This window comes from Microplitis demolitor, chromosome 5, assembly GCF_026212275.2.
Source record: "Microplitis demolitor isolate Queensland-Clemson2020A chromosome 5, iyMicDemo2.1a, whole genome shotgun sequence".
NCBI lineage: Eukaryota > Metazoa > Arthropoda > Insecta > Hymenoptera > Braconidae > Microplitis > Microplitis demolitor.
Window position 1 is genome coordinate 10,059,116 of NC_068549.1, and position 24,530 is coordinate 10,083,645.

General features: G+C 36.5%; 1 protein-coding gene across 1 annotated transcript in view; it reads right to left on the bottom strand.

Moving 5' to 3' along the window:
• Positions 1-7,334: 7,334 nt before the first annotated feature.
• Positions 7,335-24,530, bottom strand: part of LOC103575591 (leucine-rich repeat-containing protein 15) — a 134,048-nt gene continuing 116,852 nt past the window's right edge. Inside the window, exons 5-6 of the mRNA XM_053739430.1 lie at positions 9,375-9,533; positions 7,335-9,307 (exon numbers count right to left, since the gene is read on the bottom strand). Coding sequence (XP_053595405.1) covers positions 8,984-9,307; positions 9,375-9,533 — 483 coding nt within the window. The 3' untranslated portion in view covers positions 7,335-8,983. The remainder of the gene's footprint in view (positions 9,308-9,374; positions 9,534-24,530) is intronic.

Here is a 24,530-nt window from a genome sequence, read left to right on the forward strand (position 1 = left end):
CTTCATTAGTTAGGCGAGTGGACATATTACGCATCGTGTCGATGCAGTTCATTTGAAGAGCGACTTGAGCTTCTTTAGCCATATTGAAGATACGTTGCACAAAATGGACGCGATATGTGAAACCGACGCTAAGTTTTCGATCAGTTTTTGCTAAAAAGTCTTTTTACACCTTTTACACTTTTACTCAGCAAGCCCACGGCACTTAACGATTTTTACGACATAAGCACTAACACCACACTTTTTCTCACAATTTTTTTTTGTTTTTAAATAATTTGTAATTGTTTAAAACACGCCAGATCCGGCTCGAAGGACCAAAATGTAAAGTGAGCGAATAAACTAAGTGGATCTGGTTTAGGCATAAGGAATTAAACAATTACACAGTTTTTATCAATAAATAAATAAGCGATTTATTTACACTTATTTACACCTTAAATTGTAAGAAATTATGATTAATAGCGAATGCGACAAACAGGCACGTGACAGCGAATGCAACTTTAGTGATAAGATTCACGTATATAATTGACACGTGGTCAGAGCGATTATCTAAGCGGCAATTATTTATAATATTATTATAAATCACAATTAATTAATTAACTCTCAGTAAATAGCAGCCTTAGTATACTGACTAAATATTGAGAGAAATTAGCGTAGCGGTTTTATTTAATATCACACAAGAGTTAATAAGCGAAGCGGTTTCAAGAGCACGAGGTAGCAAGTAGCAAAGCACGTTGTACAATCACGAAGATGGTAGCGTCGTTGAGTTGTCGAGAAGCTTGGTGTCGACGTGGCAGCCTTGCTGCATATAACGAATTTCCCCATAGGCTTAAAAGCGCGCCAACAGGTAGCAGTTGATAGCGAACTCTCCCATTGGCTGACCAATATAAAACGAATTATGTGATTGGCCAGCTTGTAGCGGGTTCTCAAGGCGTCTTGACACGGTCCTGAATTAGAAATTGTATGTACCGGGCCCAAATAGCGAGTGACCCGGCACTATTCTGACCTTCAGTAAGTAGCAAGTTCGGCAGCTCCCGGACTTAGGGGAAATGCACGAAGCTTGATTTAAATTAGTCAAGCTCGTGATTGAACATATATATATATATATATATATATAGCGTTGCTACAGTAATTACGATCGATTAGTTTCGGCAATCTACGCCGAACATTGATTTTTCCATATTCTGTCTCTACCTCATTCGTAGAGACAGAACATTAAGTCATATACCGCTGGAGTACGTACACGCATTCAAGCATTATTCTTTTACATTCTCAAATTTTACTGTGTTAAATACGTTGGTTCCATGAAACATTTATTTAATGCTAGCTGACCCGGCAGACTTCGTACTGCTTCAATCGATTGTAAAGCAAAATAAAAAAATCAACTCTGTTTAGGTTTCCACTGTATAAAATTGGTGTATTACCGTATGATGGATGGTGTGGCTGAATAAGTTATAGATCAAATTGAACGGAATATAGTATAGTGCCAGATAGCTCAACTGGTAGATTACTCGGCGCGATACCGACGTGGTCTGGGTTCGATTTTCAGTTTGGGCTATCTATGAGGCGTTTCACGCCAACCAGACACCATTTAGCTTTTGAACCTCGGATTTTTTTGAAACTTTTATCTTTTAGCATAGGTTGAAAGAGGCCTTCATGATGTTGTTCAAATTTTTTCCTTCAACCGTTTTCGAAATATCGAATTTTAAAAAATCAAGAGATTTTTTTTTGAAATGCCTGTAGCTTTGCGAAAAGCGGTTTAAACAAAATTTTTAAAGAGTCAAAAAATGTTTGTTTTTAGATATCTTTTCGATAACAACTAAACTCATATTTATTCGCCTTTCAAACCTTTTTTGGACTTCACAAATAATTCAACGCCAAAATTAGGCAAATCGGTTCAGCCGTTCTCGAGTTTTAGCGAGACTAACGAACAGCAATTGATTTTCTTTTATATAGATTATTAGTTGGTTTAAATAATTTATTTAGTATATTTAATTTTTACCCTTAACTGCTAAATTGGTGACCCCGACGTGATCTCTTTTTAAGGGAAGCGTCAAACACGTGCATTACACAGTGTAAAAATTCCGCGAGTTCTCGCATCCTTTTGCCGCGAATATTTTCTCGCGTTGCCGTTTAATCGGCGAGACCGTGATTTTTTATTCACAGTTAATTTTGTGTGAATTTATTTTTGAGTTAGTGCAGTGATTTTTTATCATTGTGCGGTTTTATATCATTTTTATTACCAGTGGTGCATTGCTGGGTATCTTATGGACGTTATGCCACATGTGTTGATTCGAGGGACTTTTAGTGCGAATCGAATAGTGATAAAAGTTTTCGCGACCTGTGATAAAAAAAATTACAATTAATTTTTCGTGCAGTGTCACGTATAATTTTCTTTCCGTCACCGGAAATACCATAGAGGATTAAGCCGATTCACTGGCTGCACATTCCTGAGCCGTGCGTCATCGATAATCTTTCAGTAGCATAGTTCCGAATTAAAGAAATTGTTGACGGGTGATGTCAGACTCTGAAACTGAGAGTGACAAGAAAATAAAATAATTTTAAGTGCAGGTAATATTGTTATTATTTGAAATTTTATTTTTACATTCTGTTTTTAAAAATGTACGCATCCACTGCAGAGGAAATTGCTGCTTTGCGGAGGCAACTTGCACTATTGACTGCCGAGGTTAGCGGAATGCCTGCTCAGGAGCAAATTCCGAACACACGATCCAGAACATACCGACACCATCATCCTCGGAAAGTTAAAAAATTCGACTGTTGCTGGTATCATTTCAAGCGTGGTAAAAATGCCCAATCATGCGCTCCTGGCTGTAAATGGCAGGGATACTTAAACGAGAATCAGTAGAGGTGGCTAATGATTCTCAATCGATTTCTCGCCGTCTGTTTATCCAAGACTGAACTACAGGAACAGAAAGTCTTGTCGATTCCGGCTCCGATTTGTTCGTCTTTCCACGAGGCTGGCTAAAATCAATCAGTACACCAATAGGATACCAATTATATGCCGCTAACGGCTCGATAATTTAAACCTATGGTTAAGATTTGATTACATTGAATCTTGGACTACACCGTGAATTGTCATGGAATTTTCACACTGCTGACGTCTCTAAACCGATTATAGGTACAGACTTCTTAAGTCATTATGACTTACTAGTCGACCTAAAACGAAAATGCCTTCGTAATGGCATCACTGGTTTATTGACACCCGGAAATTCTCACACAACATCGGCAGAAATAAATATTAAAGCAGTCGATGGTAATTCTGCATTTATGGAATTATTAGAGAATTCACCGATATTCCATGACCTATCACTACTCATCGTCAAACAAAAAAGTATTCAACGATGCATCATATTCGAACATCAACTGGACCGCCAGTTTTATGCAAAGCAAGACGCCTGGCTCCAGATAAATTGAAAATCGCACAAGCCGAGTTCCGGAAAATGATCGAGGAAGGTATTCGCAAACCATCCAACAGCGCTTAGGCTTCACCACTTCATCTAGCACAGAAAAAGTCCGGAGAATGGAGGCCGTGCGGTGATGATTGCCCGCTTAATGATTGAACGCCCATCGATAAATATTCGTTGCGTTATCGTGACGACTTTGCCGCATTTTTACACGGTGAAAATATATTGTCAGTCGTCGATTTTGCAAATTTTGTAAAATTTCTCGGCCATGTCCTCACCAAAAATGGAATTAAGCCGTTACCGGATAAAGTCGAGGCTATTGTCGATTTTGAGCCTCCTACCACCGCAAAAGCTCTTCGTCGATTCTTCGGCACAGTGAATTTTTACAGAAAGTTCATTAAGAACGCTGCAGAAATTCTAGCAACGCTTAACAAAATCCTGGAAGGACCAGAAGTTAAAGGCTCTTATCCAGTCAACTAGACATCTAAACTGCACGAGTCTTTTAAGTCAGCTAAACGAGTTCTCGCGGATGCTACTTTGTTGGTACACTCTAAAATCGATGCTGACCGGGCAATATTCCCCGACGCATCCGAAATCGGTATTGGAGCCGTTTTACAACAAAAAGTGGATAACAACTGACAACCACTGGCATTTTTCAGTCGAAAAATATCCCCGTCGATTCAAAAATTGTCGATGTACGACCGTGAGTTGAACGCCATCTACGAGACTGTAAAATACTTTCAGCATATTTTCGAAGGCCGGCATGTTACGATCTACACTGATCACAAGCCGCTTCAGCACGCTTACAAACAGCGCACCGAAAAAGCATCGCCTTGGCAATTTCATCGACTCGAATTCACCGGTCAATTTAGGACTGACATTAGACATTTGTCGAGTAACGACAATATTGTCGCTGACACATTGTCATGAGTCGAAGCAGTGTTTAGTGCCATTACATCGGAAGGACTCACCGATGCACAGAAGCAAGATCTCGAGCTTCAACAACTGCTGCGACAGACAACTGCGTTGCAGCTTCGACGAATCAATTTCGACAACGGTTTAGCATTGTATTGTGACATTGCATCAGGTACAGTGCGACCTTACGTCTCAGAGCCGCTGAGAAAGAAGGTTTTTAATTCACTGCACTCGCTAGCTCATCCTGGAATCAAAGGATCTTGCATTGATTGCCAGAAGAATAAAATCCAGAGACACGTGTCATCGCCGATCGTCAGTTTTGAACCTCCAACTGAACGATTCGAGCACATTCATATCGACCTAGTGTCTTTGAAAACATCAAGAGGCTTCAAACAATGCCTAACGATCATCGACGGATTCACGAGGTTTCCTGAGGCTGTCCCGTTATCCAATGGAACTGCAGAGACAATAGCACATGCACTATCACTGCACTGGAATTCTCGCCACGGAGTACCGAAACGCATAACTTCGAACTAAGGTCCGCAATTTGAATCGTCGTTTTTCCAGTCGTTATTAAAAATGTTTGGAATTAAATACCAACATACTACACCATATCACCCGCAAGCCAACGGTCTCATCGAATGTTTACATCGTCAGCTAAAAGTAGCACTTTTGTGTTATCAAGAATCATGGTATGACGCACTGCTTGGAAAGGCGACATCCAGACGGCCCCTGCTAAATTAGTGTACGGTGAGCCAATGCGTTTGCCTGGTGAATTACTCACTCCCAGTAATAAAACTTCACCTCATCATATTGTCAATACATTAAAACGTCATTTCAATTCATTGGCACCGGCTGAAATGTCGCGTCATGGCAAGCATTCTGTTTTCTGTTTCAGAAACCTTAGTACTTGCAGTCACGTACTGGTACGGAATGACCAGGTTGGACCATCTTTCTCAGCACCGTATGAAGATCCATATCGTGTTATAACCCGACACGATAAATACTTCATCGTCGATTTCCGAGGACGACAAATCGCCATTTCAGTAGATAGATTGAAGCCGGTCTACGAGGCAAATTTAGTCGACACGACGACGATGACAACAAACTCCCAGCCGACCAATAACACACTACTTGGGACTAAAAACGCCGAGTCCGGTTTAATATTTAAAATTTACGCGATTAAATTTTTTTTTTACATAAAAGTTTTTTTTTACAAAGTAACAATTCACCCCTGTATTATACTCAATCATTTACTTATTTATTTATTCATGTCATTTGTAAATATTACATTACTTTAATTATCGTGTATTAAATTAAAAAAAAAAAAAAAAAACAATGGGAGTTCTGTAGCGTTGCTACAGTAAGTACGATCGATTAGTTTCGGCAATCTACGCCGAACATCGATTTTTCCATATTCCGTCTCTACTTCATTCGTAGAGACATAACATTAAGTCATATACCGCTGGACTGCGTACATGCATCCAAGCATTCTTCTTTTGTATTCTCAAATTTTACTGTGTTAAATACGTTGGTTAAATAAAACATTTATTTAACATTATTAGTTGGTTAAAATAATTTATTTATTATATTTAATTTAATTTTTACCTTTATTTAATTATATTAAATTAATAATTATATTAAATATTATATTTTATTTAATTTTTACCTTTAAATGCTAAATATATATACATACATATATATATATATATATATATATATATATATATATATATATATATATTACTTAATGTGACAATTTTAATATTAATGTTATTAAATTTTTATTTTATCAACTATCAATCAAACTTAAACCTCCAATACTTAAAAAATGTTCAATTTGATTTGATTATATCTATCTAATGAATTCTATTGTAATCTATGTACAAAACCAAATTCATCATTAGATGCATTATTTACGTAGGATGCATCAATTGGATTATTTGAGTTAAGTAATGCCATACATTTTTCTCAATTATAAGTCTATAGCAAACTAGAGAATCAGACTACCATCCAGTGATAACTAGAGTTAAGCAGCATTGACGTGGGACATTGATTAGACGGTTAATCCCGTAGTAAAATAGTAGTTAACCGATTGTAATTTTTTTTTTATTTTAATTTAACCGACATTTATATTGATGAAGACAATAAATCCTAATTGAATCACTTAATTAATAATTTACAGATATTTTCAATGAGATTGTAAAAATGATATAACGAATAACTTCTCAAATTTCGTGACGGAGACGCAAATGGGTCCGGTAGAACGTATGCAGCTACCCACGTGTGATTATCAATTGAAAATTAATTAAGTGATTAATTTAATTAATTATAAATTTCGTAAAAATTAATTCCAAAATAGAAATAAACAATAAATAACTGTTGATGTTTTTAAATTAGAAATAATAAAATATTAAGTTTATACCATGAATAAATATTCGGTGAGTTATAAATAAATAGTTGTTGTTGTGCCTGGACCAGCTCCTCAGGCTGGGTTAGTGCACGCAGGCACCAGACCGTTTATTTCAAAACGGACAAAATTATTGTTCAGGGGAAAATTTACGAGGGAAGATCCGAGCAAGCAGTTTGTAACGAAGCAGATAAAACAATCGAATGAAATAATAGAAATTAAATAAACAGTGAAAAGTTTATAGACAATTAATAAATAAGATTAAACAAATAAAATTAAAGCAGTAGAATAGATCCAAGGAAAATAAATATCAAATTTCCCCGACAGCTGTTGGATTCCACTTGTTTGATTATATAAAGAACAAAATTAATAACTAACAATAATTCTCACAATATATAGTGTACTTAAATTAATAGACAATATTCAGTTCAAGACGAATATAAATTTTTCCCCTGGGGGTGGACTTCGAACACAATGATTCCAGTAAAGAAAAAAAATTATAAACTCAATATAAAAAGAAAATATAATTTAATTAATAAATAATATTAATTTTGATATTAAATAAGATAAACAAATTATTTCATCTGAATTATTTTAAATAATCAATAATAACAATATTTTTATGTTATATTATCTCTCAATACAGTTGAGATAGAGAAAGATACGGAAGTACTCTCATGCACACCCGAATAATAAATTTTTATAATAATAATTAATAATTAATTAATTATTGTTAACTGACCGCTCGGGTATGTAAATTAAATTAAAATAAAGCAAATCAATTATTTTAAATGTAAAAAATAATAATGATAATATCTTATAGACATTTTTGATAATAAATAATAATTATAATAATTCGGGAATTTTCACCCAAACGATGATGTCAGTACTTGAGGCCCTGATTAAACAATACGATTTGTGACGATTAAAAACAATTAAAAATTAAATCATCATTAATCGTCGTTAAACGTCATAATCATCATGAATTTTCAGATTTAATCGTCCCAAATCATCAAAAGACGTTTTATTATTTTACGATTGAAAACGATTAATGACGATTAAAATTTCAAATCGTCATGAATCGTCTTTAATCTTCATTCGAAAAATTGAATCGCTTTTAATCATCAATTGACGATTTATGACGATTCAAAACGATTAAAACAGTTTTAATCGTCACAAATCGTCTTGTTTAATCAGGGGGAATTTACTCAAGTACTGTGAAGACTTAAAAATGTCGGCTACGGCTAGTTACCGCCGGCTGATTACTATAGATATATATATATATATATATATATATATATATATATATTTACTACATGTAACGCTTAACAAACGTTGTGTGTATATACCCTGATTAAACAAAACGATTTGTGACGATTAAAAATTTAATCATCATTAATCGTCATAATCAAATCTGGCCAATTATTGGATCTGATCATATATAAGTGATTATATATAATTAGGCAAAATCATTTTTTCTTGGGTCTTGAACCTTTATATCATGCTAATTCTATTTTTGATGTTTAATTTTAATTTCTTATTAATTGTTTATAAATAATATTAACAATTTATTATACATTTTTATAAAAATTTATTGAGTTTCTGGGTTACGAAAATTATGAGTTATTTGTAAATATGATTGAGCATTATTTTGAATTTTTTGGTGAAACTTTTTCGGGATTCACTCTGAATTTTTACTATTAATTTACTCTGGATATACTCTGATGCCACTCGTAATGCACTTCGGCTCCACTCTGGATTCGTTCTGGTTATATTGTTGTTCCACTCTAAAATACACTGTGAATTCGTTCTGGACATTTTTTGGTTTTACTCTGGAAACACTCTGGTTACATTCTGGACTTACATTGGATTTATTCGAAATTTGCTCTGGATTTATTTTGAATTTATACTCTGGAATTACCACGAATACACTCTGGGAATACTTTGGGTATGCTCTGGTTTTAGTTAGATTCCAGTCAGGCTTCACTCTTAAACAAAGAGACAAAACCACTCTGGAAACACGATGGACTATAGTTTCATTCTGACTAGTTCCAAAGTGGTTCCAAAGTAGATTTAAGATCGCAAGGGTATCAAAATATAATTTTTTTGTCGTAGATAACAAACTTGAGTCTTAAAAATGTTTTCAATATTCAACAATCATTTATCACTAAATTCCAGCAGTTGTAAAGTAACTGAAAGTTTCCAATCTTTAAATTTTTTGAGTGATGTGTATTTAGTTTTAGTTATCATTACTCGAGGCACGATTGTAAAAAGCTCTAGAAAAGCTTGCAGGACTTTGTCGTCCACAGAAGACGAATCCTCGACGCCAAAGAAGAAATAAGGTAAGTACAACAGGAAGAGCTAGAAGAAGACCGATTAATATGCCAACGAGAATTTCCGCATCACGTTCAGGTTGAGCTCCATAACGATCAAGACATCGTAATCTTTGATGCGCTAGTGATGTCAAATTTTTACCAGCATGTTCTGGAGGTGCAGTGCAAAATAATTTATCAACATCTTCTTCCATTAAAGCCTTTCCAAATGTAGGAAGAAGCTGGGTAATCTGATGATAAAAAAGATTAGTCAGCCATATACGATTAAAAATTATTTGAATAAATGTAGTAATTTACCAAATATTGATTTTTGCAATCACAACTCCAATCGTTATTAACTAAATTTAATTTTTCTAGCTTGAACCACATTCCCAATAAATTTGCAGATAAATATTTTAAAGCATTACTAGATATATCAAGTTTCTTCAAAGGAGGCCAAAATGCACCGTGAACATTCTATAAATATATAATAAATAATATTTATTTTTCAATCAATTATATAATTACCTGTGCAGATTTGAATCACGATGGAAACACCATGGAAGTGTGAACACAGTGGGATTGTTCCATTTTACCACCGTGTATACATCGTGTTTCCGCTGTGATTACACGAAGTAGCTACCGTGATTCCACCGTGATTTTGTGCGATTTCACTACCGTGGTTCCACGGTGTATCCACTGCCTAATGATAGTGGAAACACCGTGTACACACGGTGGTAAAGCCACCGTGAAATCACGGTGGATACACCGCGTAATCACAGTAGTAAAATGGAACAAACCCACGGTGTTTTCACCGTGATTCAAATCTGCGAGGGTATGCATTACACTGTACCCTGATTAAGAGAAACGATTTGCAGTGTTAAATGCTCATAAGAAGGGCGATTCAAAAGTGTTTAAAGTATTCATAAACATTAAAAAGTATTTTTAATTTTTTTTTTCTAATCGTTTTAAATCGTTTCTTTTAATTAGGATAAATCATTTGCGGAGCAATGGCGGATTGAATCCAGAGTGAACGCGGCGAAGTAGATGACTGTTTTTTTATTGAAACCCCTAGGAGTGAAATTTACTTCGAAGAGAATCCCAAAGAGGAAAGTACGACGGGCCCAGACTTGGTCCAACTTTGTAGAACCCTGGGCCAAGCTTGTAAGCCAGTCTTGGCCCAGCCTTGGTAGGTCTGGAATTCTAATCTCGGGATAAGCTTGGTTGCCAGACCTAGCCCATGCTTGGGGATTTATAAAATTCAAAATTCAAAAAAAAATTTCTATTTTTAACCTGGTAGAGTACATGATCATTAACGTTCAAATTATTTGAGTGAAGTGAATGATGTTAAAATACTCGGTGAATTTCTGCTGGTCTCTTCGAATAGTATACATATACTATATTTTTGTTGAATAACTAGCTGAAGGTGTTAGAGTCCGTTCAAGTGTTTTATTTCGAATAGAGCAGTTTCGTCTCAGTGTGATATCACTGATACATATCATGCCAACATGGTATTGAAAATATATGTTATAACACATAATCTACCCAAGCATACGTTAATACGCCAAGATTTTTGCGCTACAAACTTCGTTCTCTATCTTTAGCCTCCACTCTCAATACTGACAGAGTGCCAGGTAATTTTTATCACTTGAATCACCAAACCAGTAAATCTTAAGAATTAGATAAATTTTTGATCTGTGGAACTATCTCAAAACCACGCATAAATAAAACTGGATAATTTTTTATCCGTGGAATTATCACCAAAAGCACGCAACTAAATAAAAAAAAACTATAATTAAAACTTAACAAAGTGCTCAGGACTTATAAGCAAAAACCAAAACAGAGACTGGAAAACTAAAAACAGAGTTACGGTATGCCATGGTGTCGCTCAGTGTGTAGGTTTATGGAGAGAGAGAGAGTGGTACGGGTTACATCATTCCAAATTCATGTAGATTATCAGTGAATTTGCAATTTTTATTAAACAACAAATAATCTAAAATCTCCATTTAACATTTAACAAAATACTGTAGCTTCGTACAAACAATTCTTCTTTATAACAAAATACTGAATCTAATAATAATGAAGTTAATCTTAACAAAAAGGTAAATTGACATTTAAAGGATATGTATCGATACATTAAAAATAAATTAATTAATTACTAGAGCTAATTAACAATCAACTAGTATTCAGTACCTTAGAACAAATTATAAAAACCGATATTCTAGAACATTCTTTTTAACAAAACTAGTAAAACTAACGTACATGAGTCCAATATTGACGTCAATTAGACGACAATTGGTTTAATGATTAGACATATTTCTTATAATTATTTTATAAAATAATATTACCAATAAATCAGGAACATGACTCTAACTGTAACAATATTCTCATAATTCTCTCAGTTCTTAAATATTTTCGTTAATCAAAACAGCATAATATCTCAAGACTCTGACTCGAACTCAATCAATTATTAATAATTATTTCATACCTGATTACTGCTGAATAAAATATCAAGTAACCTCTCACACTGTTTTAAATAATACTTCTGTAACAATAATCTTAATCTGTAGCTTTCCGCAATGCCATGAACTGTAACGCCGTTTCTGGACACGTCTGCTCGCTTCGAGCGACCAGAGCTGAATGCTCACGTCCGTCTTCTTCGAAGGTCTCCCTTCGACTTCTGTTTCCTCAATCCTCAAAATCCGAAACCTCAAACTAAATCTTATCATTATCTATAACTGAACTCTATATTCTAAATCCATAAATCAATTCCCAAACTCTACTATATCGGTAACTGGAGGCTTATACCTCACCAAACGTACTTACTAAACCTGACTTTGAGTATGGATATCCTTGGTAGTTGCTCTCCTGGAGCAGACTTCAGCTGGGATCGTAAAACTTAAAACTAAGTGACCTATGACTTCCTCAGTGGTACAAGTGGTCATGACTTGTCCTCTGATGCCTGTCAGACAAAAACAATTCAAAATGACCAAACGGCTTCCACAACAGCAACGATCACAATATTACTATTGAGGCCTGCCAAACCAAAACTCAAAAACTAATCCCAATCTGCATCCATCAGATTTTTTATATACTGGAGCGCTAGCATTTCAGCTAGACCTCTGCAATCTACCATGAAGTCTCATAGGGATAGAACTAGGTTCTATCATCAGATGATACCGGGTGACTAATTCAAGTCCCGCTCCACGGTAACACTGACTTCTCCACATACTCAAAATTTCAAAACTGTAAACTAAAACTCAAACTTTATCATTATCTCAAACTTAAAATCTCAAACCATATTCCATATTTAATTTCCATAATTCTGACTCTAAATCTTTACTATAATTTTTCTTAACAAAACCGATAACTGTAGCTAAACGTTACTCCATATTTAATTCTTAACTATAACTTAAATCAAAAATCTGTATCAAAATCGTTAATACCTGTACGCTAAATTCTAAGTCTTGAGTTACCATGCTCGTAAATACAATAAAATCAGTACAAATATAAAATAAAAAAATATATTTGTCAAAATATCGTGACGCGACGTGATGAATTAAATAAGTTTTGTGGATGTTTTATAATATAGATTTCAAGTGCGTGTAATAATTTAAATGAATTCAGTAATTAAATAATTAAGTTTTGTGAAAATATTTTTCTTAATAGGTGTCAGTACATATTTGAATTTACTTGTGTGATATACTACATATATAAAAAAAAAATTCGTGATTAATAAATTAGTATCCCTCGCGGTTTTGAGAATGCCGTAAAAATGCCGTATATTTTCGGCATTTATGCACATGCCGTAAATTTACCGTAATAATTTGGTATTAATATAGTTATATTGGCCAGTTTTTTCCTGTAGTTATGCCATATACTTTCTGTACTTATGCTGTAGAGTCACCAGATTACTACAGTAATATTACTATAAAAATGCTGAACTTTTACTGAAAAAATGCTGCGAAAAGATTGTAAAAATGCCGAACTTTTACCAATAAAATGCTGTATAAAAACTATTATACGATAATGTTACAATAATGAAATCATTGTTTTTGTGATAATAATACTGTCAGTATCCTGCAATTTTGCCAGATTTACGCTGATGAAATAGAAAATTGTAAAAAATATTGTTTTATTTTTTGTTTGCTTCTGCATTTAACATCATCGAAAATGTGCAAAATGTAATATTTTTTATTGTATTTTATTGGTTCACACAATTCTTACTCAAACAAAAAAATGTAAGTGAAAATAACTATCTGTGAAAATTGATGTTTTCAATTTTCTAAAGTTCGTGTGTATCCATGTGAATACAATTAATAACATCTTTCAAGTAAGTGATTTGGCATAATGGCTACCAGATCAGAATTTGAATAATTAGGTCTCGGGATCGAGTCCACGGGTAGACGGTTTTTTTTTTTTTTTTTTTTTCATGACAGTTATTCCATATAACTTTATAAAGTTATATATAATTATATAAAATTAGACATAACTAAATAAAATTTTATATAATTATACATAAATTTTTTTCCGGATAGAGCGGTTAGATGCTGCAGAAATGCCGAAAATATACTATAAATATGCTGTATAATTACGGTTTTGATGCTGTGAAAATACCGTATTTTTTCTGATTTATTGCCGTAAATATTCTGAATTTATTTCGTAGATTTTTAGTAATAATGCGGCAAAAAAACTGGCAAAAATAACTCGAGTAATACCATATTTATGCAATATTTATACTGTACAATTCCGGTATTATTTCGGTATTTCCAAAACCGCGAGGGATTGTGAAAATATTTTTTTATTAATTTATGTTAAAGTGAGAGTATGCGCAATTACGTGTGTGATAAAAATATAAAATAATAGTAATCGAAACATCAAACGCTGGATAATATTATTGTTATTTTTTTTTTTTAAAACAGTGGAGCGGGATGAATATTTTCTTAGCATCAATTGAGGAGCTGGAGTTGAACATATGGACAACTTAAAATTCGAAAAGGATAAATTGGTGATGTATCATTATTTAATAATAATAATAGTTTAATAAAATTAAAAAAAAAAACAGTACAAATTAACTAAAAATATCGTGATATTTAACCACTCTTTTGATTTATAATCGATTGACGTGATTAGTGAACCAAACACATTTAATGATTTTTGTGTTGTAGAACGACAGATAAACGATTTTGTATAGATAGTGTGACGTTACATTGCCGACGAGATGTAGTTGAAGGTGGAGTAAGTGTGTGTCTGTGTGATAGAGAGAGATAGAGCCAGTACGTGTGTTGAGAGTATAAGAGTACGAGTAAGTGTACGTTACGTTGTCTTTTTTGGAGTGTCTGTGTGGTAGAGCGTGGATTTAACGGGGAATGTCTAGCTGTGTCGCGGATAGTGGCCAAGATAACGTGCCTCCCGACCAGTGATGACGACTAGGCCTAGGGTTAGCCCTCGGGGTTGATGTGGTGATCGCGGAGGAGCGAGTCAGATGTTGCGGTCCCTTCGTGTTGGTACTCGGAGTTAGCTGGGGTACGTTTGCGTTTATTTGGGAATAGCAGGCCTCATTTGCGATGCTCGAGGAAGCCAAAAATTCGCTTAATTCGGATATCACGGGGAGTGACATTTCGGGAAGACCCGTGAGGCCACGGCTTCTACGTGGTGGGACAAGAACGGATGGAGAAGCGAGAATGTGAGAGTGACTGCATGCAGTAGAGCGTGCGAGTGAATGGAGTGGGAGAATATAGAGAAGCAGTTGTGAAAAGACCATGGTATGAGAAAGTTGAGATTCGGGGTCGCTCGAGTACGAGCAGACCCGATAGTCGAGTTTGGAGTTTTGGAGCGACTAATATCGTTTTCGGAGCTTATAGCTTTAAGTATTGTGTTCTTGGAGCCGTTTTGTCGTGAAATTTGCCGTCCTGGCTACCATATTATTTATTATATTTTTTTTATTATTTCTTCTGGAAGTGTGTGTTACGTTTGTAATTCGTCGTCCACGAGAGGTTCCTGATGTCATACCCAGGTATTTATTTGGTTGAGGGACCGAGAGTACTCGACCGTGCGCCGTTCAGGCTCTCCGCGTCACTCTTGCGTCGTCTTTCCGATATTTTTATTTAGTTTTCGTTTCTTTAATTGGTTTTAATTTAATTTAATTAATCGGCTTCTTCCGCAGTCCAAAGAGCCGCGACCCTCTCTCTACAACCTAGCATACTGAGCGCACCAGGTCATGCCACTACCACCGTTCATTGCTCTCATCTCCGAAGGATTTAGATAATAGGTTTTAATTTACGTGTACGTTTAGACCGGTTGCGAATATCGGGGAAATAAAAGTCGGCTGATGCTCGTCAGGATCTGGAGGAGATGAGAGGAGTGATTGGTGGGCGAAGTGTAATATAGCCCGATTTTGCGTAATTTGAGTTTGAGCAATTGAGTAAATTTATTGAGGTAATGTTGAAGTGTAATTTGGTTGAGTTTAATCAAGTATAAGTAAAATTTACGTTACAATAGTCAATTTGAAATTTTTTTTTGTATTCTTCTGTCAGGGCTGTGTAATACCTCAAGTATTTTATCGAGTCAATGAATATAGTTTTACACAGATAAATAGGAAAATTTTGTGAAGCTGCTGAGATTATCATGATAAATTAAAATTAATTTTTAAAAAAAGCCAATATTAACGAAAATAATTAATAATTTTCTTAACTTCAATGCGATTGGGAGGGTCCTTGTGAAATTGAAAAAAAATTAAATAACGTACTTACAGAATTAGGAAAATACCAGGTGGAAAATATAAAATCGCGCATGTAAACCGTCTTGCACCATATTGTGATCAATAAGAAAAATAAAAGAGAAGTCCGACTGGGACCCTGAACGATCTCAGCATAGACGTTGTAAAGGGTTTCCGGGATTCTGTAGTCAATTAGTGAGACTAGGATATCTCTTTTAAACTGATAGAATTGAAAGATTTATCTGGATGACTTCCTAAAGACTGGTATAGTCCGTAAAAGAAGTCTGCCAGTGGAACCGAAATAACCACACTGTAGATGTCGTGAGTTCTCGAGATACTGAAAGTAGTCTGGCCGAGGGCTCTAAAAGATCTTGGTGGTAACGTTGTTGAGGAATTCCCGGGATTCGATTAGGACTGGGAATGTTCTAAGTTTGATTATTAGCTGAAGGAAGTCTGGCTGAGGGTCCTGAACGATTGGTCCTTGTAAGAGGATTCCGGAAATTCCTGGGCCTTTGATGAGAGACTGGATATTTCTTTTGGTTTAAGTGAGCTCAGCTTAAGTCAAAAGTTGGAATTCTTGGGATTTATTATTGGTCAACAGTATCCTGACTGGAGGTTTGGGATCCATCCGGAGTTGACATAGTCAACATTTTTCTTAAGTAGTGTACGACTCCTGGAAGATAGGTGGATACCCTGGAAAGTTTCTAAGAAACTTTTAGGGGGAAAAATTGAAATTCGTTGCAACATGTATTATTCAGTAATCATTGATGTGTTAACTCGAGATAACATATCGGCATATGGACTGAATGGATCGAGCGGTAGAACATTGAGCATTTAAGAACAAAATTATTATATTGATCACGATAATGAAAATTTATAAGTTAACAACTAATAAACAATAGGATGTAACGATGAAATGTGTTTAAGTATATAATTTAATAAAATATTGAAGATGTTCGTTTTATTTCGTTAATACGTGCAGAAAATATTTCCAATTTCATTAGAGAAGGAGAGAAGGAGTCCATTCCTAGTCCTTCAAGGAGGAGAGGAAGGAGTTTCTGTTCCCATCCCGTATCTGTTCCCATTCCCATTGAAAATCCATTAATCAAGAGGAGGGTTAGATTTTTAATTTTATTTTTTTTTGATTCGTTGAATAGGAAAATAGAGTCATGCGCATCGATTAACTTCTTAGCAGAATATTTGATTTTTTTTATCAATTCTTAGCTCAATTGAATTATAGACTATTTATTTTTATTTTTTTAATATCATTGCGTTAGCCTATAGGGTTGTTTTTCGGCTATGGTGGTTTCCCCTGTAGGGTGATTGTAAAATGAGCGAATAAATCAGTTGGATCTGGTTTAGGCGAGGTGAATTAAACAATTAAAAATTACACAGATTTTATCAATAAATAAATTATAGATTTATTTACACTTATTAAAACCTTAAAAATTATGAGAACTTATATTCAAGCGAATGCGACTAGAAATTAATACGTGATAGCGAATGCAAACTCAGATATTTAATTCACGTATAAATTGACACGTGGTCAGTAGCGGTTAAGTCAACGGAAATTAATTTACAATTAATTACTAGCGAAAGAATAATTTATATATTCTCAGTAAATAGCAGCCTTGATATACTGACTAAATATTGAGGATAATTCAGCGTAGTGGTTTAGTTTAATGTCACAAAAGTTATTAATTACTGAAGCCGTTCAAGCACGAGTTTGCAAGTAGCAAAGACACGTTGTAGAAAGAATAATGGTAGCGTCGTTGAATCGTCGAGAAGCTTGGTGTCGACGTGGCAGCCTTGCTGCTTATAATGAATTTTCCCATTCGCTTAAAAGCGTGCCAACAGGTAGCAGTTGATAGCGAACTCTTTCATTGGCTGACCAATATAAACCGAATTATGTGATTGGCCAGCCTGTAGCGGGTTCTCAAGGCGTTTTGACACGGTCCTGAGTTAGAAATTGTATGTGCCGGGCCCAAATAGCGAGCGACCCGGCACTATTCTGACCCTCACTCAGTAGGGAGCTCGGCAACTCCCGAACCGAGCGGAAATGCACGAAGCTTGATTCAAACTAATCAAGCTCGTGACTGAACAGTGATAGATAGGGTGTGTTAGAACCACAGCAAAATCGAACTAAAACTGTAAATGAATTTAATTTCAATTCAGTTCGATTCTTCCAACACAATTTTTATCGGGACGATAATTTATTGAGAAGGGGGTGGTGTAACGAATGTGAAACTGATGTTTAAATATATTTGAATAACTAGAAAACAAATGCCTTCTTCTCTTGTTATATAGATGCGCGACTAGAGTCAGTCAGTCACATTCGCTCTGAGTGAAGCCATGGTAGGGGAAATTAAGTCGATTGAAGAGTTTGCAGTGGCTACTTGCAGAGTTACGGGCGGCTGTTATTACTAAAATTGAGAACAAGCACACGTGAAAGTATTTATTTTGTTATTATTTAATTATTTATTTTTCATTTTGATTTTATCCTTAGTATCATTTTTTAACTTTGATAAGAATTTCAAACAACTTAACCTAAATGTTTGCTGCATTCTTTTTATTTTTTATCATTATACTTACTTATTGTTGATTCGTTTAACTAAAAAACAAAACTGCAATTACTATAAAATTGACACATATTTTTTATAACTTTTTTTTTACTATTATTTATAATATTCATTTATTTTTGTTTTTTGCTATTGACATACGTATAAAAACATACTCTGACAGCCTCTCGTAGTTCATATTTTGTCTGGCGCTGCAGTCACACTCATAGCGAATATTGACAGCATAACAGTATACATACGTACTTAATAAACTATATCTTTGATTGCCTTTCTTTTACTGTTGCTAATTGTGGAGTTGTTATTTCTAATTTAAGTGTGTTATTATTGTAGTGTATAAGTGATATTAATTATAAGTAACCAGTTACTATAATATATATATATATATATATATATATATATATATATATATATATATATATATAGATATATATATATATATATATTGTAGCATGATGGAAAATTCGACATCGACTCGTCGTTTGAATTTATTTGACATAATCAATAGTTACCGGATCAGCTAATTCTAGTGACATCTAGAATCGAAAATTTCGACTTCGACCAAGCAATCGATCCACTGCATGGATTGAAACGGGAGATCCGGGATAGACGCCGTAATGAACGGCCGCGTTTTCGTATTTGAACAATTCGACTCCGACCAACGACCAATTTTCGACACCGACTATTGAACAATTCGATTTACGCCGTTAAGATCAATCCGAGTGAACAACGAACAATTTATCACGATAAATAAATTTCGAGTGAACACGAAATCGCCTCTCGTGAACAAGTGAACAAGCCAAAGCCTCGGCACGAGAAATGAGTTAAGTGTACGACCGACTGATTTTGTTTAATGAATCAGTGAAACGCGTTTTGTGTAAATGATAGTTAGTTTAATAATTATTCACGCGCAATAATTTTGTGATATTGAAATTTACGCGTTATCGAAATAAAATATTATTTTATATTTTATTTTATTTCAATCGAGCAATTCTGACAATTACAGATTATCTATGTCTCATTCTCAACGGTAATAGAGTCTTGCCGTGTACAATACTCTGACGTCACTCCTCAAGTATTCCGTAAATATTTCGTCAAGCCGACAACGGCATTTATATTTTGTTGTAACAAGTAATTAGTGTAAAACCGATCAATTATTTTGTTAATTTAATATACGACTATTTTTTTTTAATTTTGATCAATCATTTATCGTAATCGTAAGTGCCCGACATTTTCCCGATCCACCACCCTCAGTCGATATTTGATAATTGTTTATTTGGTGATTATAAAATTACCTGGCGCCCAACAGTAAATATTTTGAACAAGGTTGCCAAATCGTAAGTGTATTCGGACTTCACACCGGTAGATCCCCAGTATTGAAAAACCCGTTACAATATATATAGTAGGGTGTGTCAGAAAAATTGACAAATGTTTTTTTTTTTCGAATCGCCGTAGTATTCTGTCAGAGGACGTCAAAATAAAGTTCCTGCGAAAATATGAGCTCTTAATATTAATATTTAGTGGTTGCGAATCATAATTTTCTATTTCCCATTGAAATAACATGGGAAAAAAAATTTTAAGCTTGGAATTTTGATTCCTCGACAATGGTTAATTGTACAGATGAGCTCAAGGCATATGTTTGTCGGAAATAGAACGCTCTACAAAAAAAGTCTCTTATTATTTTTTGATAAATCTGTCTGTTGAAAAGTTATTGGAGCTTGAAGTCAAATTTACAGTAATTATCTAGATCTTTTTAATATAATATAATCATGTTTTATTCCCAAAATAGGGGTACAGTTAGCAGACCCCCGTTCCGCTTACAAACATCTTAAACTAATCTTAACACTAATACAAATTCCTTAAAATCTATACCTTAGTACTACTTACTAACTATTACAAATCGCACCCTTCATACTCTGGCGGGTAAAGAAAAGCCACTCGGCAAAAGAAAAAACCGCCTTCTACATACTCACTCGCATGCCTCCATCCATAGCACCCATACCATGATCTCCGTTTCCGCTGCACCATCTTACACCTCCCTCCTACTCCTCCTTCCCCACCTCTCTCAAAATCTCTATTTTCTTCACCCATTCCTCCCACTGACCCTCCTCCCCCAACACCTCCTCCCTCATTTCCTGCCATCCCTTTTCTGTCCCGAAACCAGAGCAAACCTCCCACACATGTTCCCAACTTTCGTCCCCTCCATTACAAATACAACACCTCCTCTTATCCTTACTCTCCCAATATCTCCCTCCCCTGATCTCGTCTCCCAACCTAAACTTTGCCACTCTACTCCATCTTTCCTCATTCCACCCCTTCTTCAAATATCCCGGCACCCCTCTCCCCATCACAAATTTATACTCCCTATTATTTCTCGACTTCATTATCCTAGCCTACCTCTCGTTCTCCTGCTTAACCCTTTTCACCCTTACCAGATGCTCCCCCCTCATCCTACTTTCTTCTCAACTCTCCTCCACCCCCTTCAACTCCCATCCCCTATCTTCGAAAAATCCTCTCCTCTCTGCTTCCCACCCAGTGAGATCTCTTCCCGCCTTAACCCTTTTCCTCATTTCCATCCTACATCTCCACGCAAGTTTTCCTCCTTTCCCTTCCTCCAACCTTTTTTCGTACCCCCACGCCCTCATTCCTGCACGTCCCTCCAGCATATCCTTTTGCAGCTCCTCTATCACCAAGTACCCTGCAACCCTTCTCGAAACCCCTAAAACCCATCTTAAATATCCATCCTGCATTCTTTCTACTTCCTCCCTTCTTTTCCACCCACAAATTTCCACTCCATAACTAACCACCGACCACACCAACTTATCAAATAACCATAATCTTCTCCCCCAGTCCTTCCCAAACTTCCTCTTACCTATACCCCACACCTGTCCTAAAATTTTCACTCCTCTCCTAACCCTTTCCTTTACGTGTTCACTCTGGTCTCCATTTGCCTTCATCATATGCCCTAGATAATTGTACTTGTCTACCTCCTCGATCTTATTCCCGTTCCAGTTCCACTAAATTTTTCGTTTCCTTCCACCCCCTACTCTACATCTCATGATTTTTGTTTTTTCCGTGTTAACCTCTAACCCTTTCCTATCCACAGACTTTTCTAGTGTCTTGATCATCCCTTTCATTTCTTCCTCGTCTTTCACCAGTAGTGCCACATCGTCCGCGTACGCCAGTGCATACACTTCCCCCCCCCCTGACAACTCCACCCCTCCCCAGCGCCCTTTTTCCAGCTTCTCCTTCAAGTCCGCCAAAAACAAAACAAACAGCAACGGGCTCAACGGACATCCCTGCCTCACCCCCTTTTCCATCCAAAACTTTTTCCACAACTCACTTCCGACTCTCACTCAACGTCCGACTCTAATCCACGTTTCCCTCAGTACCTCCTCACATCTTTCCACTAAACCTTTCCTAACATCTCTACTTCTCATGGCCTCTATTAACTGCTTCCGATCTACCGAATCAAACGCCGCTTTAAAATCCACAAACAATACTACCAGCTTTCCTTTTTTCTTCGAAATTTCCCTGTTTAGTACGTAATTCAACACTTATATATTATCCATCGTCCCTCTCCCCTCCCCAAATCCAGCCTGCCCTTCCGGAAGCAATCCTTTACCCTCTACCTCCTCTTTTAATCTTTTTTCTAATATCCCTATGCACACTTTGTACGCTGTCTGCGTTAACATAACCCCTCTATAGTCATCCACCTTGCCCCCATACCTTTTTTTCACAATTGGAACCACTACCCCCTCCTTCCACCCCTCTGGCCACCCCTCCCCGTTCCACACCCTCTGGCAAACTTTGCATAACTCTATCAATATCGTTTCCCCTCCATACTTCCACGCCTCATTTGGTATCCCGTCCTCTCCCATGGCTTTATTATCCTTTAACCTTCTCACCATGTCCCTTACCTCCTCAAAAGTGATATCACCCTCTTCTTCATCTACGTGATCTCTTTCCCTTCATTTATTACTGCTAATAATCCTCCCATCTACCCCTCCCAACAATCCAACAAAATGCGAGTCCTATTCATTCGATTTTTTAATTCCCATTTACTCCCTTTCTTTGCTTCCTCCCTTCGTTAACAACTCTCCAAATCTGGCTTTCCGTCCTCACACTATTTACCCACTCCTCCCATTTCTTCCTCTCCCTTTTCTTTTTCTTCTCACATAACCCGCTATACTTCTTTTTCCCTTTCAGATAAACTTTCCTTTCTATTTCTCTCCTCCTGAACCTATTTAAGAGCATTCCAAGACTCCTCTTTTCTCTCCTACATGTCTCATCCCACCACCCCGAAACCCCCTTCTTCTTCACCTTCACCTTCTCAGTTTCCTCAATCGCTTTTCTAACCTTTTCCTTTAATAATCCCCATCCCTCCTCTACACTACCTCCTTTGTTGCTCCAATTCCTAAACTCGTCCTCAAATTTTTGCGCGCCCTCTTTCTTCCACGACCCCCTCATTGTCCCACCCCCAGCACTTAGCTTTTGCCTCTCAAATCCACCCCTCCTCACCTCTACTCTCACCACCACTGGCAAATGGTCTGATTCCGTCCTTTTAACCACTTCCATCGTTACCACACTATCTTTTACCCTCTCATTAATCAGCACTAAGTCAATCACTGAGCATCCTCTCTCACCCACAAAAGTCCACTCACCCTCTTAATCCCCCTTCACACACCCATTTGCTATCGGCCACCCCCTTTCATTTATGAACTTGCACAACTCCCTTCCCTCTTTATTTACAACCGTATCCTTCGAGTTTCTCATATTCACCTCATTTTCACTATCCTCATCCATTAACCCCCCCTCCCTCCCCGTCCCCACATTAAAGTCTCCTCCTATTATCACATTTATATCCTCATTCATTTCCTCTATCCATCTACTCATTAACTGCCTCTTCTTCTCCAAGTCACCAATTACATATACCCCTACCACTCATTACCATTCCACCTCTAACTTTACCTCCCTCTTCATCCAACCCTCCGTGTCACACTCTCCTAATCTACCTACTTCGATTCCCTCTCTTACCCCCACCACCATGCCCCCTTTCGCTCTTCCCTTACCCTTCGAGGCTACTGCCTCTTGTACTTCCCAATGGAAACCGTTTTTCCAATTCCCTTTGATTCCCTCCCACTTCTCTTTATCCACCCATGTCTCCATCAGAATTGCAACATCCCACCCCTTCAACCCTTTCCAGAAGTCTATATCCATATTCTTCAACCCCGCCACGTTCCAAAAACCTATTCTATACACTCCCTTGCCCCCTTTCTCCCCTCCCTCTCACCCCGTCTTCCCCCTATTTTCTATTTTACCCCCCTTATTCTTTTCCCTCCTGATCACCCCACCCTTTCTCTAATTCATCCCAGACTCTCATCTTATCATTCACCCACATCTTCATATTCCCTACTTTCACTCTGTTACCTTTTGCCCTTTCCTTCTTCGCCTCATCCATAATTAGCTTTTTCACTCTTCTCTCCTCTCTCGTAAGGTCGTCATCTATTCTGACTCTTTCCCCTTTCAATTTACTTTTCGCTACCATCACCTCTTTTTTTATCTAAGTCCTCCAGTTCTATCAGAACTAGCCCTTCCCCTCTTCATCCACCACTCCTATTTTCTTCATCGTCTTTCTTCCCCCAACTACTCCAATTTTCTCCCATACCCTTTCAATCTCCCTCCCCCAATTCCCCCCAGCCCCTATTTTCACCCCTTTCACTATGTCATTATTTCTCCTCATCTCCCTCTCTCTCTTTTCTAGCCCCAACTCTACCTTTCTAATCCTCTTATCAGTTTCTCTGTCTACCCCGTTCCTCCCCAACCTAGGGCTAGCTCCCTGATCTTTCTCCACTCCTTCCACCTCCAGTTTTTCTAATCTTTGTTCCAGTCCTTCCAGTTTCCTATTCATCTCCCTTTTTTCTTCCTTCCACATCTGTCTCAACTCAGCCCTTTCCCTCCTACAATCAAACTGTCTACCCTTTCCCCTACCTTCCCACATTTCTCCTTAATCCTACCATCTATTTCTTCTAACTTTCTCAAGATCCCTTCCATTTTCTTTCTGTCCTCCGGCGACCTTGCTAATTTCTTACTCCTTTTAAAAACCGCTTTCGCTTTTAGATCCTTTGCCATCTTTATTTCCCCTTCCAACTCCCTCTCCTTTCGTTTACCCCTCAACAC